Source organism: Gouania willdenowi, chromosome 18 (assembly GCF_900634775.1).
Source record: "Gouania willdenowi chromosome 18, fGouWil2.1, whole genome shotgun sequence".
In the NCBI taxonomy this organism is placed as follows: Eukaryota; Metazoa; Chordata; class Actinopteri; order Blenniiformes; family Gobiesocidae; genus Gouania; species Gouania willdenowi.
Window position 1 is genome coordinate 6,778,366 of NC_041061.1, and position 19,728 is coordinate 6,798,093.

At 37.5% G+C, this 19,728-nt stretch overlaps 1 protein-coding gene across 1 annotated transcript; it reads left to right on the plus strand.

The window, feature by feature from the left end:
* The first annotated feature begins 1,520 nt into the window (after positions 1 to 1,520).
* Positions 1,521 to 18,239, plus strand: LOC114480680 (fatty-acid amide hydrolase 2-B-like). The gene is made up of 11 exons (XM_028475059.1): positions 1,521 to 1,765; positions 5,281 to 5,363; positions 6,405 to 6,541; positions 7,751 to 7,960; positions 8,032 to 8,151; positions 9,053 to 9,188; positions 10,124 to 10,241; positions 11,850 to 11,969; positions 14,771 to 14,882; positions 14,969 to 15,157; positions 16,851 to 18,239. The coding sequence occupies exons 1-11, from the start codon at positions 1,583 to 1,585 to the stop codon at positions 17,024 to 17,026; spliced, it is 1,584 nt and encodes a 527-aa protein (XP_028330860.1). The 5' UTR covers positions 1,521 to 1,582; the 3' UTR covers positions 17,027 to 18,239.
* Positions 18,240 to 19,728: the final 1,489 nt, after the last annotated feature.

A 19,728-nucleotide genomic window follows, 5' to 3' on the forward strand; every position in this document is an offset into this window, starting at 1 on the left:
AAAAAATGTATCATTTAGATTTAGTTTTAACATTGACATTGCATTTTTTATGAGAAAAACAAATGTCACACATTTCACAAATATTGCTGTAAATCTGGTCAAAAGTAACCTTTAAAAAAAGTTTACTACATCCTAATAAAAACATTTTCAATCAAAGAAAGAAGTGTTCAAATGCAAAAAAATATTTAATTTAATTTTTTTGGGGAGATTTAATAATAAAGAAATAAAGACACAAATCTACCTTGATAAATAGACGTGTTAGGTGTTTCCCTAAAATATTTTGTAAAAATATTTTCCGTAGTGATATTTCAAAAAGGTGTATTTTTAAATTGATTTTTTTTTTTTTTTTTTAAAGTTATGTAAGGTTTATTACTTTCAATGTTTGTAAAAGCGGAAAACCATAATAAGTGTGATGTCAGGCTACCTCACTACTTACTTTTATTTTGTAAAACAAGGCTAGATAGTCATGCTTTAAACACGCTTAAAAAAATCTTTGGTTGCAAATTAAATAAATAAATGGCACCGAGAATAAAAAAATAAATAAAAAAAATAAAAAACTTGTAAAGGGCCTTTGGCTTTAAAATAGTTCCACATTTTCTTTTCATTTCTTTATTTCCAATGCTGATTATTATTATTATTATTATTATTTTCAATTTCAATGTTTGCAACATGAGGGTTCTGGCTCCATATAAAACCAGTTTTTGTTGTAAATAGTTAAGGAGGTAGATTTGTGTCTTTATTATTCAATCAAAAATAAATATTTTCAATGAAAGAAAAGTGCAAGAAAATATTTGAGACACAAATAATTCAATTTGAATACTTTTTTCTTTCATTGAAAATATTTATTTATGATTGAAGACACAAATAAACACAAATCTACCTCCATAAATATATATATACGTGTTTCCCTAAAATGTTTCGTAAAAACATTTTCCATCGTGAATTCAAAAAGGCAGATTTTTTTTTCAATTGTTAGTTATGTGAGGCCTTGATTAATACTTTCAATGTATTTAAAAAACTGTTTTAAATGGAAAACCATAAAAGTGTGATATCAGGCTACTTCACTACTTACTTTTATTTTGTATTTAAAATTTAAATAACTAAAGTCTTCGGTTGCAAATGGGTTTTGTTGCTAAAAAATCATGTTTGAGTTTGTTTTTAATATGCAATAAGGAGATAAAGTTGCATTTAAACTTCTTTTATTTTGTAAAACACGTTCAAGAATTAGGCGGTGAATGGTAGGTGGGATCATATCATCATACATCATAATGCTTTAAAATTTAAATACATTTATAATAATAATAATAATGTGTTTTGCCATCATTTTGTTGCTGAAAAGCAGGTTTAAGTTTGTTTTTAACGTTCAATAAGGAAATAGGTTTGCATTTAAAGAATAATATTCATGGGTTAAATATTGTCTGGATTGGCCATTCTGAGATGAGTTTAGTGGGTTTTCCGTGGACTTTGTCTCCTGCAGACTTTTATTGTAGCACATAAACACTGGCTTCCTGTGCACTGACTCTAGCTTGACGCTGTGCATGTGTCCCTGTGGTGGTTCTGTGTGCAGCAGACAGCAGTCACCATGGCTCTCAGTTTACTGGAGAAGCTCCAGGTCTGGTTCTTCAGGGCGACGATGACCGTCCTCTACGCCGTCTTTCGCTTCTTCTCTCCGGCTACAGACGCCGGGAAGAAGCTGCCGCCGATCCGCAACGATCTGCTGCTTGTGTCCGCCACACAGCTCGCTAAGAAGATCCGGAGGAGAGAGGTTCGTAATCCGGTTCAAAGGAGGGGCACAGGCCCTTCTACAGCTGTGCGGTGATTGCATGTTCTCACATGGGTGCGGGGCTGGGCTTATGCAAGCAGTGAGTGACCTTTAACCCAGAACAGCTGTACATTGGGTCCACTTTACATCCACGTTCACAAAACTTTAAGGCCGCGGCTGCAGCGCCCCTCATTGGCCAGTTTAGGTGACGTCATATGTGAACCACGTGACTTAAAGTTATGCCAGTTTTACTTTAGCTCATATTTATTTTCAGCTACCCCGCTAATCCTTTTATTTTGGAAATAAAGTCCCCCCGGACGATAGATAGATGTGCCAGGATAGCCGAGTGGAAGACTGCTCACCGCTATCGTGGGTTCGAATCCCACATTTGACAATTTTTTTTTTCTTCTTCATTTTAACCAATTTAACACGGCAAAGTCCGCCTTTAAATACATATCCAACAAAAAATAAACATTTTAGGGTTTGGGTTAGAGTTGGGGTTAGGGATAGTGTTACAGTTAGGGTTCGGAACAGAACTTTAAGTCACGTGGTGCACCTATCACGTGACCTAAACTGGCCAATGAGGGGCGCTGCGTATTCATAGAGTTGCAGTCTACGCATACATATAACGTAACTGTAGCCACAGCCTTTATTTTAGCCCTAACCCAGGAAATACCCTAAAATGTGTTTTTTTTTGTTGTTTTTTTTTGTAAATGTATTTCTAAAGGTAAAATTTGTCGTGTTAAATATGCTAAATTGAAAAAAAAATATATATATATGACAAAAGCGGGATTTGAACCCACAGCAGCCGAAAGAAGAATTCTCCATCCTGGCGCGGTGATAACACAGGCACATTACGCTTATGTAGAAACGGTCCGGAAATTGTACCCATAGTTCCGGGGGCTGTTGATACATTTCCTTATCAATAGACACTTCAAAACTTTATTGCAGATGTCGTCAACTGGTGGCTCGGGGGCCACATCCGGCCCTCGGTCTAATTGTATGCGGCCCCCAAAGTAAATGCAGAAAATGATATTAAAATATACAAAACAACAGCAAGAGTACACTAAAATATACAAAAACATTACGACATTACAAAAAAATACAGTAGTAAAAGACAAGAAAAAAGGCGCACAGTGGCTTAGTATTTAACACGTACGCCTCACAGCAAGAAGGTCCTGGATTCAAGCTTTGAGGTGGACATTTGGGTCCTTTTTGTGTGCATGTTCTCCCTAACATAATGTTAGAAATTATCTATTTATTTATTTTAACTAGATTGTATCTACCTCCTTAAACTTAAACTGTATGTCTAGATAAGCAACTGGTTTTATTGCACCTTTTTACTACTTTTGTTTTGAAGGAGACAATTTTTTTGTTTTTGTTTTGTTATATCATTTTTTTTTAATAATAACCAAATATGGAATTTTACAATTCACAACAAAATGCCAAAATTAAGAACTTGCCAGCGGAACAGCAACTTATTACAGTATTATGGTAAACAATCATAGAAAACAAAATAAAACAACACAGGGAATATTGTTTGTGCGTAGTTGGGGGGAAAAAAATCACATAAAAAAATGAAACAATGGTAAGCAAATATGATATCAGTCAAGATGTCATTCATTTAGAATAAAAAGATGAAGGACAATGTTATAGAACATCCATTTTTAATGGCTATATTTTTTTGTATTCACATACGAGTAAAGGAATCAGAAAATAATTGAATTTTTGTTTAATTAAATGTTGTGAAATGCATCTACTTTGTGTTTTACAATGTGCTTAGTTTGATCTAAAAACTAAGACCCTTATTATGTCAACGATGTCAAAGATACTATCATTGAATAAGTTGGAGAGATAGGACGTCTTTCTTGCGTTAGTTGGGTTTAAACTCACCAGTTGACGATGCAGTGGTTCAGGGATCAGTGACAGTGGATACGGAGGACACAGAATGTGATGGTGGTGTTTACTTTGTGGGACCAGTCAGTCGTTGCTCTGAAAACAGCATCAGTTGTTTCAGCTTCACCTCCACAGTTTACCTACACCCGGAAATTGGACCAAACGTAACCGCCGACAGCTTTACTAAGTTCTAATAAACAAAGGCGATATTAAACACTTTCTGTTTTCTACTCCTTTTGTATGCCCCGTTTTTTAAAAATAACAATCATATTTATTTTTCAGATTTAAACTTTTTTTTAAAATTGAAATCTGCTGGAGATTGCTTTTTTTAAAATCAGATAAAGACACAATACAGGCATCACTGATCAATCATTGATCAAAAAATCATTTCCTCAGAAAAAACACTGTCGGACTTTGTTGTAAAAGCTTTGTGGGTAGTGGATTCCCATAGATGGATGCATCGAAGTGTTTCACATCCCACATCCCACAATGCAATGCACAAAACTTTTCTGAAGATGTCAATAAGAGAGTGTTTACAGTAACGATCAAAACACATTTTTGAGCGGCAATTTCAACCTTTTACATATTTTTTTCAAGCAAATAATCTTGGGTTTATTGATCTATGAGTCCTACGCTCTCTTCATTTGATAAAAACATTGGTCTCCAGCAGCTTTAAGGCACCACTGTTGTCTGTATACTAAAAGAGAGGCCAGGGTGCGTTCACACCGACGGATTGTAGAGTGTTTCAAATGCTCGAGGATTCTTTTACTTGTATAGTCTGCCTCGTTGGGGTTGGTGTGAACGCGCAAACGAAGTCTAGAGCAGATTGTTTCTACTGGTCTAGGAGCGTTTTGTGAACGCAACCGCGCTCGGAGCGGACTAAAAACAGGAAGTATTGGTGATGACGTAGAGCGCACTGCATCATGGGTGGTCAGGAGAACGGCGACGGGGCAAAACAGGACATTAAAACAACCAAAAGCACAGCAACTTGTTGCTGCTCTATTGTTGAATGAATGGATTTCTGGTTTCTAACCACTTGAGGGCGCCGTTACTGGAGTAGAGCCTTCTCTAGGTAGAAAAACAGAAACCTGAAGAAGAGGCTCTCGTCTATTGGTCTGTGTTCACACTGCAGGCAAATCCTACCCAAATCCGATCTTTTTGCCCATATGCGACCTGTACTCGATCTGTTAAAGACGGTCTGAACAGCACAACTCCTATTTTTTCAAATCTCATATTTGGTGCTTTAAATCCGATACGTATCTGATTTTATTGCAATGCGACTACTGCAGTCTGGACGGCCGAGGCGCTTTCTAACGGACTCTTACGTCATCACAATGCGAGAACGTTGCAATTCTGGGTCCTAGAGCGATAAACATGGCTGTTGTTTTTTCAGTCTCTTTAAAGTTATGAAGTACTGAATAGTGATAATTTCTATCAGTGAGTTATAGTTTGGTTTTCTAAACAAAATATTGTTGATTGGTCCATGCCCAGTGTACCTTTGAAAGTTAATGTACAGCTCTACTGTCCCGTTGCTCGTCAATTTGTTAATATTTCTCTGTGCGTAAAACCTAACCTAACTTGGGGGCTTTGGAATGAAGGACCAACCTGCTGTGTGTGTACAGGTTTCCAGTGTGGAGGTGGTGCAGGCTTGCATCGACCGGATCCAGGAGGTTAACCACTTACTAAACGCTGTTATAAAGGACCGGTAAGAAAATACCACTTCTTCTTTAAAAAAGAGGCATTTAACGATTCACTCAACTCCCGATACGATTCGATTCATGATACTGGGTTCACGATACGATTCTCTCATGATTTATTTTACAAAATGGGACTGTACACAAATGACTGAAAAATATTCCTTTATTTTTTTTGGGAAAAAAACTAAAAAATACTGTATTATTTTCCTTTTATTTTTCATTTTCAAAAGAATCAATTGATAAACTATTCAAAACAATGCAATTTAACTAAAAATAAATCTTGAATGAAATAAATAAAGGAATAATACAAATGAAGAAGAAGCCTATTAATTTAAATTCTGGTTCTATAGTGAACAATGCAAAACTGCATAATAGTTCTTTTTCTTGTTAAAAGTGCAACTGAAAATTTATTTTGTGCCTTAACAATTGGACTTAAAAAAAAAACAAAAAAAAAAACAGTCATTTCACTGATTTACGGCAGATATTTGTTTGGACCAGCAGAGGGCGCTGGTAACCCAGTGGTCGGTTGGCATGCACAAATTCTTGCAGTGAAGAAGAGATGCTATGCTAGCAGACAGAGCTAATAGAAAAACGTGACTTTTACAGATATTCACGTAATATTACAGATATTCTCTCGGTGCTAAAGGGGTAATGAATCATTTATTAACATGTTTAAGCATAGAATGCGGCCAGAAAGAAAGTAGTAGCAGATTCCACCTGCCGCTTACACTGCTGGACAAGAAAAGGGATAAATATTGTTTAAAAAAAGGTACTGCGATTCAATTTGCAAAGTATCGATGTCAATCGTGATACCTATGAATCGATTTTTAACTGCCTTACGATTAATCGTTGCATCCCTACAACACATGCAACACTTCCTTTGGCCTGAATTCAAGGAATTGAAAGTTTTTAACAATTAGGAGTTTAATGTAGATACATTCTGACGTTATTTTGGAGGTGAATGAAGGAATTACAGTCTTGATATAGATCGTCTATGTTTTATGAATAGTCATCCGTGGTGTGAGTTGTGTTCGCCTTCCTGTGTCTAGGTTCTCGGCCGCCCTCCAGGAGGCGTCCCAGGTGGATAAGCTGATCGAGGAGGAGACGGGAGGAGAGGAGGTGCTCGAGGACCGGCTCCCTTTACTTGGAGTCCCACTTTCTGTCAAAGAGTCCTTCTCCCTTCAGGGTAAAAAAAAAAATCCAGAAATGAATCTCCCATCAGCTTTGAATCAGCGAGCCAACATTTGAGTCAATGTTTGCGTTCATATACATGCAGCCACACATCGCCTCTAGGACTTTAGCGATCTGGTACAAAAGCACAGTGTGCTTGCCAGCATTGAAGGTGTGGAAGGTGTAGTGTAGCGTATCTGCATGTTCTCAACTTGTGTGTCGGCTTGGCAAAAAAAAGAAGAAACATCTTTTGCTTTTATTTTGAAAGAGAGCTGTTATGCAGCAAAGGGCTATGGCTGTGTTGGAAATGGCACACTCCGTACTATACATTACAAACTCAATGAGTATATACTGTAAGTATGATTAGGATGGTGAGCGTTCCCACTGAAGTATACCTCCAAGTTTCCCAAGATGCATTTGGAACTGACAACAACAAAAAACTGAAGCACACTGAGGCTAAAAATCTCTGTTGATTCTCCACCTTTGAAAGTTCTGAAAGCATTTTAAGTAAGAAAATGACCAAGTAGAATATCAACATCTGGTCATTTGATCGATAAAAGTCACGGAAACACATTTAATTCTGACGTTTCTGAGATTTTCTAAGACCCGTTATTTTGCTGCTGACTAAACTTCTGGTGAACTTCAAAATAAGAGCCCTGTTTACAAAAAACGAATGGGAGACGAGAAGAGATGCTTTTGTCTTGTAAAGGGGATGTTTGATTTTTAGCTTGAAGCCGGTCCCAGAACGATTTTACATTCCCTGACTATCCGCTCGCAATGCATCGTGTGGTGCTTGAGTATGACTAGTGGACACTTAAAAAATCTGGGTAATCTTTTCACACTATCTAATGTGAACGCGCTACATACTCATTTTGATGTCAAACTTAGTATGAGTAGTACGTTAGTATGTGATTTCAAACACAGCCATTGTTTTCACACTAACTATTGTTTCAAGTTACAACATCTTCTACACTTTTGACACTAATTACCTCCACCATGAAGGTAATATTGTTTGTCTGTTAACAGGATGACGTGAAAAGGACTTAATGGATTTAGACAAAATTTTCACCAAAGATAGACCATATATCCTGGAAGAGTCCATTAAATTGTAGAGGGGATTCAGATCAATATGCTGATTCTAGATCATTTTCAAAAATCAAAAAGTCCTTATCTCCCAGATATAAAAAGTTTATTCTTGGTTATTTATTCCGTTTCTTTCTCCCAGGCATGCCAAACACCACAGGCTTGATAGCCAGGAAAGATGTCATTGCCACCGTTGACGCCCCACCGGTGGCTCTTCTAAAAAGAGCGGGTGCCATTCCACTGGGCGTGACCAACACCAGCGAGCTGTGCATGTGGTCCGAGTCCCACAACCACCTCCACGGCATCACCAAGAACCCGTACAACTTGGAGAGGACCTCAGGAGGCAGCTCGGGTTAGCCTAACAGTCGTAGCAGACATAGAAAGTTGTCATTGTGGACCTGGTTCTAACTGCTCTGCTCGCAGGAGGGGAGGGCAGTATTGTGGGTGGAGCTGGAGCAGTCATCGGCATCGGCTCGGACATCGGAGGCAGCATCCGTATACCCAGTTTTTATAATGGAATATTTGGCCACAAAACAACTCCAGGTAAACAAAACTGAATGTGTGTTTTAGGTTTTTTTGGTTCAAACTTTCCTTAAATAGTAACTACGGTAAACCTAATTGGTATAAAGTAGTGCTGTTGATTTATTCTAGTCAAACTCTTGACTTTTTAGTCAGTATTTCAATGTCGCACATGACTGCCCTCTATGGCAGGGGTGTCAAACTCATTTTAGTTCAAGGGCCAAATACTTACAAGTTTGATCACAGGTGGGCTGCAGGTTTTAGGCGCAAAAACAAACAATTTCAACACTAATGTGCCCAAGTTTTCACTTCCAGTTATGAATTACACATAAAGCATTAACAATATCTCAGCAATAAGTGACTAATACTTAATTGTCCTTTGATTTCTGTTTCTTTTTACCAATTTTTTATTTATTTTGAGATTTTGTGGAATAGTTTTGGAAAAATTGCAGGTTTTAGGAAAAATGTTGACTTTTTTCAACAACAACTTACAACTGAATTATTTGGGAGATAACACAATGATTAATGTTTTCTCTGTTGATTTTACGTCCTCCTGCGGGCCTAATCGGGTGCTCTGAAGGGCCGGACTTGACTCTCGGGCCTTGTGTTTGACACGTGCCCAATAGGTTGAAACTCGGATATTGCAGCCGAATTTTGCGATTGGCTCAGATGGAGGCCGATGACATTTTGGAGGCAGCTTTCGTCACAAACCAAATTATTGTTCCAGTAACCATGTGCATATTTGTGGCTGAACCACTGTTTTTTTTTTTAAATTATCCCATTTTTGTTCATGTGGGTTAGCAAAAAACAGATTCATGCTCCCTCACTTTCAACTAAGAATATAGCAAATCTTCCTTTACACATCCTAAGACTGTACTTTTACATTAAATTCATAAGTGTATTCACACTGAATGTTTTGTTTCAGGTATTGTGTCCACTGAGAATCATTATCCTTCCTGCTCGGGCCGACATAAGGAGTATGTCAGCATCGGTCCAATGTGTCGCTATGCAGAAGATCTGCTGCCAATGCTCAAGATCATGGCTGGACCCAAAGCTAGCATGTGACTATACATTGACACACTAGAACAGACACGTGCTACTAGTGTTATTGATTGATTCTTGTCCAGCTCTTGACACTTTAGTCAAAGTATTTCAGTTTTGCGTATTTTGTTGTAAAATTGTAAGTGTGACTGCCCTCTATGGGTTGAAACCAGGCTATTACAATCGTAGTTTCCTATTGGCTGAGAATGCTAATTTGTTACGTTTTGGTGGCTTCCTACGTCACAAACCACCACTCTTTGCTTGTTTCTTGGTTATTGGCATTTTGCAGCCAACTTGAATAGGTGCATATTGCTACCTACTGTACTGGAGTGTGTAAATCTTGGCACCGTATACGTCAGGTTACAAAAAAAAAAAAAAATGCTCAGTACTAATGGGGGTATTTGGCATACCACCATTGATACGCTAAGTACCTTGGAGCAGTCAATCATTATTGCAAGGGTTTAACGTTAAAAAAAAATAAAAAAATGAAATTCATTAATCATTAAATAATAAAATCATAACCACTGTTTGCTCCGCCCCTTCTATGAAATCTAACATCTGTGGACTCAGCATTCTGTGGCGAGTCGGTTGAATTGAGATAATTCTGAATAGACAGGTATATTGAGTATTGAGTAGCTAGTTAGCATAGCATAGATTGTGCTATGGATATTTTATTGTATAGACTGGGCGTGTCTTAACTGCTCCAGGAGCCCCACCCATAATCAAGACAGTTTCTGAATTTCCCCCTAGTGACAGGTCAGCTAAATAAATGCGGTGAAAACGAAAAGTATACAAAATTGCAGGAAAACAAACAAAAATTTGAACACACAAACCAGGAAAATGTACACAATGTGTTTAAAAGAAGGGAAAAAAGAGGCGGAGTTCAACAAAGTTGGCTTTGCAGTGTATTTGAAGGTAATGCTGACAGTGTGGGTTTTTTTATTCTTTCTCTCAGGTTGTCTCTGAACACAAAGGTAGACCTGAAGAAACTCAGGTTTTTCACCGTCCCTCATGACGGAGGTTCCAAGTTCACAAACCCCGTCAACAAGGAGTTCCTCGACATTCAGAGAAAGGTGTGTTCAGTTTTTGAATGACATATAAGTGAAGAGAAAAGTGTGAGTTTGATCAAGTGGATTTCTACGACGGCGTATTAGGGCCACATTAAAATTAAAAAAATGTGGGCACTACGAGATTAAAGCCATAGTATTTCGAAATTAAAGTAGTTTTTTTTCAAGATTAAAATCATAATATTTTGAGAATAAAACCGTATCTTAAAAGACTTGTAATAGTACAGTGCTCAGAATTCCCTGTTTAAGTGAACACAACTAACAGCGATAGCCCTAAAGTCGACCACTTGCTCTCTTAGTATTTCAATTATGACTTTATTCTTGAATTATTACGACTTTAATCTTGATATACAGACCCTTTCCAAAAAATTTGAATATCATGGAAAAGTTGTTTAATTTCCATAATTTCATTCAAAAAGTTAAACTTTCATAGATTATAGATTCAGGGCCCACAATTTAAACAATTTCAAGTATTTATTTCTTTATTTCAGAATTGGAATACTATGAAAAAAAAAATCACCATTTACTTTTCAGTTTTTGCAGGAAAAAAAGAGGAGAAGAAGGACTGGACTGTTGGCCAGTGGTCCAAGGTCATCTTTTGTGATGAAAGTAAAGTGTGCCTTTCATTCGGAACCATTGGCCAACAGTCCAGTCCTTCTTCTCTTTTTTTCTGAAAAAACTGAAAAGTAAATGGTGATTTCTTCACAGTATTCTCATTTTTTGAATTCCTGTTTTCGTGGGTTTTATGAGCTGGAAGCCCAAATGATGTCAAAATAAACAAATAAATACTTGAAATCGTTTCAAATGTGGGCTCTGAATCTATAATCTATGAAAGTTTAACTTTTTTGAAGGAAATTATGGAAATTAAACAACTTTTCCATGATAATCAAATTTTTTGTAAAGGGTCTGTATTATGATTTTACTCTTGAAATGTTATGACTTTAATCTCTTAAAATTAGGATTTTATTAGGACACAACCTTATTCTCATAAAATTACAACTTTACTCTCGAAATATTATGACTTTAATCTCGTAGTGTCCAGTTTTTTTGGGTTTTTTTCTTTCTTTTTTAATGTTGCCCGAATACGCCGTCGTAGATTTCAATATAATTTCCCATTTACTCTGACAAAGAATGCAAAATTTGTCAATAATTATCGGCAAGGCACATTTCTAATTCTTTTTTTCTGATTTACTCTGAGATAATTAAGGAACGTATCTGAAATAAATGAATGAAATTTCTTAAAGGTCAGTCATGAACCGAGATGTTAGTTTTTGAAATTTCTCCAAAGACAAAAGAGAGGGGTTTTTCCATTTTTGAAACTGATTCAGAATCAGTATATTGACCTGGATTCCTTCTAAAATGTAATGGAATCTTCCATAGCGTAAGGTCGAGCTTTTGTCAAAAATTTGTCAAAATCCATTAAGTATTTTTGACTTTATCCGGACAGATCTGCAGAGGCTAGGTCACACCTCATCAAAACAGTGAAACTTGGTAGCGGAGCCTCCATTTTTTGGGGGGGAAGGGTGTTTCCTTTAGTATCTCGTTGTGTAACAGATGGAGGAATGAATGAATGACTGAGAAACTTCATGATTGCAATCACGTGATGCTCCACAGATTGTGGAGCATCTGGAAGAAAACCTTGGAGTGACAGTGAAGGAAGTGGGATTCCCGGAGCTCCGGTACGGCTTCCCAATGTGGTTCACTTACCTCAGTCTACCTGATGATGATGGAAATGTAAGTCCGCTGCTCAGAGTGTCTGGTAATGTATTTATTCATAGCAGCAGTGCTGGAATCAAGCAGTCAAAGACAAACACAGTCCTGGAGGGAAAGTCCTTATAAGACATGTTTCACAGTGTAGAGTTCAGACCTGGTGTGAGTCACTGCACTGATGCCAGAAATACTTCAGTAATCTGTTTAGCTGTGCACTGCATACCACACACACACACACACACACACACACACACACACACAAGGATACACTCAGTTTTACACAGGCTTACAATTCTATCCACAGAAATAAAGCCACAACATTGAGCATTGACTGTTTCCTAGCTTTCATTTTGTGTGTTAAACAGGTTCGAGTCTTCACAGCTGACATGCTTGTGACTAACACACACACACACACACACACACACATTTATTCAGGCGTGTCAGAGCCTGATATGTAACAATAACCCAAAATGTAACAAGACACCTCAAAGAAGACAAACTATTCAGACGGGCAGGCTCTGTGGTTGGCATGAAGCTGGACTCTATGGTGACGGTGGCAGAGAGGAGAACACTGGACAAAGTATGGAACACCCTCATCATCAACCAGAGGAGCCTGTTCAGTCCAGTATGCATGTACTATAACTGTTCTTGAAGCCAAAATATAGGGCTTAGAGGCGCCGCCATCTTGCAATTTTGACGTAATTTGGAGCCAGCAGCTTAGATGTAAATGTAAGAATGTATTGTATTATTTTGGTAGTGTGCCTCATAAATCCTTAGAATTTAAAGCATCAACTATGTAGAAACGTACGTACGTACACCTCAGGACTTGACGTAAAATACCGCACATTTCCACGCCCACTCCAGTTTCTGAACATCAGGATTTTGTCGTGGATTATGACGTACGCACGTTTTTGGGCGTATGTACCTTTTGTACATGAGGCCCCTGATGATCTTTCACACTGGAAATTCTACCAACGTCTTGTTCAGATGATCAGATCACAGAGGGTAGTACTAGTACTTGTCGATCAAAAAACTGAACGGTAAAGTTTAATGGCGTCTTGACTTTCCTTCACGACGTAACTGCTTATGCTATTCACAAAGAGAGCTACGCAAGATCCGCGGCTGTCAATCATTGTATTATATGATGTCCAATCCCGTTTCTCAACCTCAAATAACGTATTTAAAAACAAACCACAGAAAAATGAGCACTTGAACACAATGTAGGGTGATATTCAGCAGAGTTTAGGTTTGGAAAAAAATTATGTGACAAGTATTTTAACTTTACAGTTTGACCCACATCCCATCTGTTATCATTGAAGAGGCGAGGTTTGTGACCTATACTGCAGCCAGTCAGCAGGGGGAGCTCTAAAAAAAAAAAAGGCTTCACTTCCTCGGGAGGATGATCGTTTTTTACAGTTTATGGTTCAGCCACAGACTGCTCCTTCCAAAGTGCAGAACCAACAGACTGAAGCACTCCTTTGTCTCTCAGACCATCAATCTGTACGACTTCTGGGTCGGGGGGAGGAGGGTTAACAGATAGACAGAAGAGGAGCAGTAGTTGTAGTCTGTAGCACCAACCTTGTTTGTTTATTTATTTCTGTACATTCTGATTTCTTCTAGTATATTCTCTATATTTTGTATTTCTGTATTTATATATTTAAACTCTGTGTGCTGCTTTTCTTTTCTGTAATGCTGCTGGAAATCTAAGTTCCCTGACAGAACCTTCCCAAGGGATTATTAAATTGTATCTAATTCAAATTAATTTCATTTAATCTATTTAAGACCTGAATTGTTATTAAAAAAAATAATAATAATTTGCGCCTTTTCTTATATATATATATATATATATATATATATATATATATATATATATATATATATAAACTTTATGTATGTACATGTACTGTATGAAGGTAAGAAAAAAGTTATATATTTATTTATATATATACAGTATATATACACACACACAAACAAATATATGCATACGCATTTGTGTATGATACTACTCTTTACATTGAAGCAATATAAATAATCCATAAATCCTCAACTCATTCTATGATCTAATAAAATTATTACACTATTGGTGGAAAAAAATATTTTGTCTGCCCCATAATCTAATTTCTTGTTACATTTTCCATTAAGTGTCATTTGATAAATAATACACTTCAACTTTATTTGTATAGCGCAAATGACTACAAAGCGCTTTCAGAATATAAAATTCTTTAGAGGAAAAGAAAAAATCCCAACAAATTGACATGAACAAGCATCAGCGACAGTTGGAAGAAAAAACTCCCTTTTAACAGGAAGAAATCTCCGTTAGAACCAGGTTCAGAGGTGGCAGCCATCTGCTTCGACTGGTTGGGGTTAGTGGACAGAAGGAGGAGAACATAGAGATAGAGAGATGGAACATCAGACTAGTTGAACCACAGATCAGGAATTGCCAGCTCCAGCATCAAGACACCTGAAACAGAAAAGAGAGTGAAGGGCGAGGAGAAGGCACAGACTGCAGAAAAACACGATTTACTCTTAGCAGGTCTGCCTGCATATGAACACCTGGTGCTAGACTATGTGAGTGGAATGAGAATAAGGATGGTGCTGCATGGTGTGTAAGCAGTGTGGTGGGTATACAACGAGGATCAAAAGTTGGGGGTTGGCTACAACCCAGTGCACGACTGTGTCTGACTGGACATCTTATGACACCTTTGGAGCTATGTTAAAGACTTTAATTGTACGGAGACTGTCTTTTCTTGCTGTTTTATACCAATAAACGCCTACATCTTGATTCTGAGCCTGGGAAAACCCATGTCTATGATGCATTTCCTCAGCCACCCAAGCCGTTCGCTGAGCTGATGGGAGGACCTGGACCTGCAGCCTGGCCCATGTGGGAATTTCTAAAACGTCTGTTTGGAAAATCCAACCACACCCTGCCTGCTATATGTAAGACTGATGAGTTGCTAACCGGACGTAATGAGTTCTTTACTCATAGTGATGTTTACAGTGAGGATTGTTTTTGATGTCTTCAGTTTTGGGTTTGATGGAGATGACCCATCCGTCCAAACCGTCAGAGTTCATGATCCAGCAGAAGCAGCAGCTGCAGAGGAAGATGGACGAGCTTCTGGGAACAGATGCCGTTTTGCTTTATCCTTCCCACCCAAAGGTGGCACCACACCACCACCAGCCACTATTCAACGCCTTTGACTTCGCCTACACCGGTCAGTGATACGCCCACACCCTGGATAAACACATCAACAAACAGCAACTTTAACAGTGTGAAATTACATAATCAACTCACTCATAAGTGCAATTAAGTGTAATTGTGCAATTTAAAATCTGTCCATTATTGACAAATTTAAGAAAGTCGCTGTAATTTGAGCGTCCGATACTAGATCTCACGTCAAGTCTGATCTTGTGTATGCAAGTCTGAGTGTGTAGATTTGTAGTTCAGCACAGGAAAAGACTGAAAATTAAGTATTAAATAAGCCTCAACCGTCATTTAAGCAGAAGCAGACACACATTCAGAACAGATCTAAACATATTAAAATTAATTAAGTTTTAAAAAGTACACATTATTATTACCACTTTTTTGTTTTTCCTTTCACGGAATACCATATAACCCCAAACTGCTTCTGTTCTGTGTTGGAGAATGAAGTCCTATTTCCTCTGCACAGCCCAACATTCATGCTTTTAAATTAAAATAGTTCCTTAAACTTTCACAAATTTGCTGCAGTAATTGTAATAACGTGATGAATTATAGGTGAAATTGGCTGAAAGCATAATAAACATAGACAAGGACAACATTTAGTAATTTTTAAGGCTTTTTAAAAAATGTTTTTATCATTAATTTCTTTTAATGTGATAATTTTATTGTCTAAAGCATGCGAACTGAGGCCGATATAAACATCAAATAGGTGTGTGTCTCCAGGATCTCCGTTGTGAAGTTGCTCGCAGCGCACACAGGGGGGCAGACTTCACCTGCACAGTAGCTGATCCTCTTCCACTGAGCATTCAAATGAGCTTCTTTAATTCCAGTTTTCACATGTTCAAAGAGCAAATCTTTGTTTTGCTCCACCTCAGATGTGAGGATGCTTCTTTTCATCTTGGAAAAGCTTCTTTTCTTGTTTCACCTCAATAGATGGGGCGTCCGAAACAGAAGGGTGGAACAAGTTAATGATGATCGAAATCAGCTGCCACATTTACACCTGATCATTTGCACTCAGGGATTGGTGAAATACGGATGTTTCATAAATCACACGTTGGTCCTGTCTCACGACCAAATGTGCACTTAGATTTACACCCGTTTTCACGCAAGGTTGATAAATGAGGGCCATCATGTGTATATAATAAATCAAACCTTCTTTAGATCAAAGATTCCCATCATTTTTTAGGGCCGTGACCACATTTTATATCACAAAGTTCTGGCGACCCAAAGGACATGTTTCTCAAGAAATAGTTTTTGATCAAGATGCATATTTTTATACTGTATTTTATTTTAAATACATTTCTATTGGAGAAAGTTGATGTATAGAATACAAATGTTTGAGATTGAGTGTGTTGTTTTAATTAATTTTTTTTTTTTTAAATCATAAAACCTTTAAAAATACAATTTTTATCAGTATTTTTTTAAAACTCAATTACTAGACATTTCCCCACATGGCGTCACGACCCCAAGGTTGAAAAACAATGCTTTAGATATTTAATTTTTAGTGCCGGATTTCATACAGCTCAGTTACAGTAGTACACATTTTAAATTAATAATATAAAATCTGCCTTCCTGAAAATTTGGATCCCCAAATATAATCTCCTTATTTCAGTATTTAATATTCCTCACATTCACAACAGTTATTATCGGCACAACGGCTAGCACAAATGGAAAAAAAGGATAATTAATATCTGTGTGTCTCTCAGGAATATTTAACATCCTGGGGCTGCCGGTGACTCAGTGTCCTCTGGGACTGGGTGAGGAGGGTCTCCCACTGGGAGTGCAGGTTGTTGCTGGGAAGCTGCAGGATCACCTTACCATCGCTACAGCTCTGTACCTGGAAAGGGCGTTCGGAGGCTGGAGGGACCCTGGAGCAAATTAAAATACACACACATACACATTGCCAACAGCTTTTCAAATCACCAAATGTCCATTAGTCTGTTTTTTAAGAAAAATGTGAAGATGATGAATAGAGATTTTGGCACTATTCCAACAAAGTAGGTCTTTGTTGGATTTTGTAGAATTTCGCAAAGTCGGGTAAGAATCCTCGTGTTTCAAAAGATAGATGGAAAAAGGATAAATTTAGTTTCAAATAACCTAATTGACTTTTTCACCAAACAACTCTTCACACCTTAGGAGACAATCATTCAGAAGTTGAAAATTTGAAGTAAAATGTTATCAGCCAACTTGCGTCAGTTATTGCAACAAGTCTTCTGGCCAGGTAAGGATTTGGACATAGTTGCACACAGACAGCTTGCTGACTTTTTTTTTTTGGAGATTTAATGTTCAGTTTACACAGTTCACTTCCCATAGCCACAGTTAGCATTTGTTAGCTTGAAGTCCAGACTCGTTTCTCTGCAACTGCTAGCCACAGGCTGCCCTTCGCTCTCTTGTTCCAGCCTCTCCAAACACTTATGAAACAGGTGTGATTAATCACACCCAGAGTGCCTCCCTGAATCACCTCCCTTGATCCACAATTTTTGTTTTAATTAGCTTTTTTTTAAACTTAGGTTAAACCTAGTGTGATTTCAATGGTGATTTAATTAAAATAATTTGCCTAATCGCAAATTATAAGACACTAGGTATTATGTTGACTCGCAGAAGCTCAACCAGAATAATGGTTTTGGTTTAAACACTCCAGCTTACCTGAGGGATGTTCCCATCATGGTCGTGGAGCCAAGGAATTGACTATTCAGGTATTACATTAGTAAAGAATGAGGTTTCAAGCACCTTGTTGGTGATTCCAGCTCAGTACTATAAGATCTAGAGTGTGATCAAACTGTTAAGTAGTTGTGCCATTGTCCTTCCATGTTCAGCTATTTTACCTATTCATGTTCTGTGATTCTATGCACTTTAGCCTGATGTTATGATTTCTACATTGATTCTTATTGTTTCCCGGTAAAAAAAAACAAAAAACCACAAACTGAAGTGCCTGAAGAGAAACTTAAAGCTACGATCAGAAATGTAGAATCTATGAATACTCTTATAACGATGTAAACAAGTCTAATGGTTAATGATAGTTAGTCCAATTACATGAATGCACCTTAGATTATTGTTCTTAAGCTGAATAATAAAACTTTGTGGATAATTTGTCAGAAATGTCTTGTGTCATTTAAAGCTTTAGCCATAAACGCGTTTAATATCCTTTTAAATGCTAGCGTTGCAATTTTGGAGATTTCTGCCAATCAGTGTTTAGTTACGTTGTCATCACGTCAGGCTAACTCTTGCTATTTCCGCTCCCTTAGAGAGTCTATGGTAATCTGATGTTTTAGTGCTTAGTTAGGTGTGATCCAGGTCTTTGGACCTTGTCATTTTTTTCCTAAGAAAACCAGGAACAATACGGTGGATAGATTTGGACGTTACACGTAACAGGAAAGAAGAAATGGGATTGAACCATGAAGACACCTTAAAATGGGGAAGGGTACGTTACCATGGGAACAACCGGATGCCTTTAACCTCATCAAACCAGCGTGAGTTACGTGAATGGAGCACTACCTACTACTCCTACTAGAAAAGGTCACAGATACTGTCAGTCTTTTTAAGAAACGAGAATAAAACAGAAGTTTTTCAGTAGTCGTCATCAGGGTTGAGGATCCCTTAAATGTCACCCGAATTCCTTATTGTCTTTGGTGTGTGTTAACTAAATTGAAAACTTCACTTGCTGTGCAAATGATTAACTTTTTTAATGTAAAACTATGCAAGTGCACTTCTAACAGCATAGCTCCCATTTCTATTTACCTCCTTTCATTTATTAACTTAATGGTTCTCAAACATTTTCTGTTACACTCCCGCCCCACCAAAAAATGAAAAATATATCCCACCTAAAAACATATCTTCTCTTTATTTAATTAACCTCTTTTAATGAACAGACTTCTTACTTTAATCATGTATGTTTCTTGTATACAATACCATTTTCCTTGTTTTTGACGTAAAGCACTTTGAACAAAAATTGTTTCTAAATGTGCTCTATAAATAAGTTGCCTTGGCTTGACTAATGATTACTGGCACAATAATGGCTCACAGATCACGAGTTTAAACGTAATTTGCCCCAAAAATGTTTCGGTTTTTACTGCGAGCACTTGTGGTGAAACTCAGCATTTACAGCCGGAGTAATGATTACAATTATTTGATCCTTGCTGTAACTGACCAGGAGAATGTTTAACCAACTTCAGAGGTATTTTTTGAATTACATAATTGTGACAAATGACTGACACCTTTAGTTTAGACAATCGGGAGGAATACTTTTGTGTACTCATGTCAATCTCCAAATAATAGAAAATACAAATGAAATAAAACATCAAGACATAATAATTATGGCTCTGAACTGTATCATCTTGTCCAGTTTTGGCAACACGGCATGCTTGGAGCATGTAGCAGTTAGCACTGTCCGAGTGCCCGTGCTAGCTGCGACATGTTTAGCATTGAAGTGCTAAGGGGGGCTGCAAAGTTCCAGTGGTAAGGTCAACTCCTTGTTTGATTTGCACACAGCTAGGCTTGTGTTTTCCATCCAGCATTTTTGTTTTGGCTGAAATTAACACAAACGAAGCTGTGTAACTCAGCAGTCTTCCGTCTAGTATTGCATCA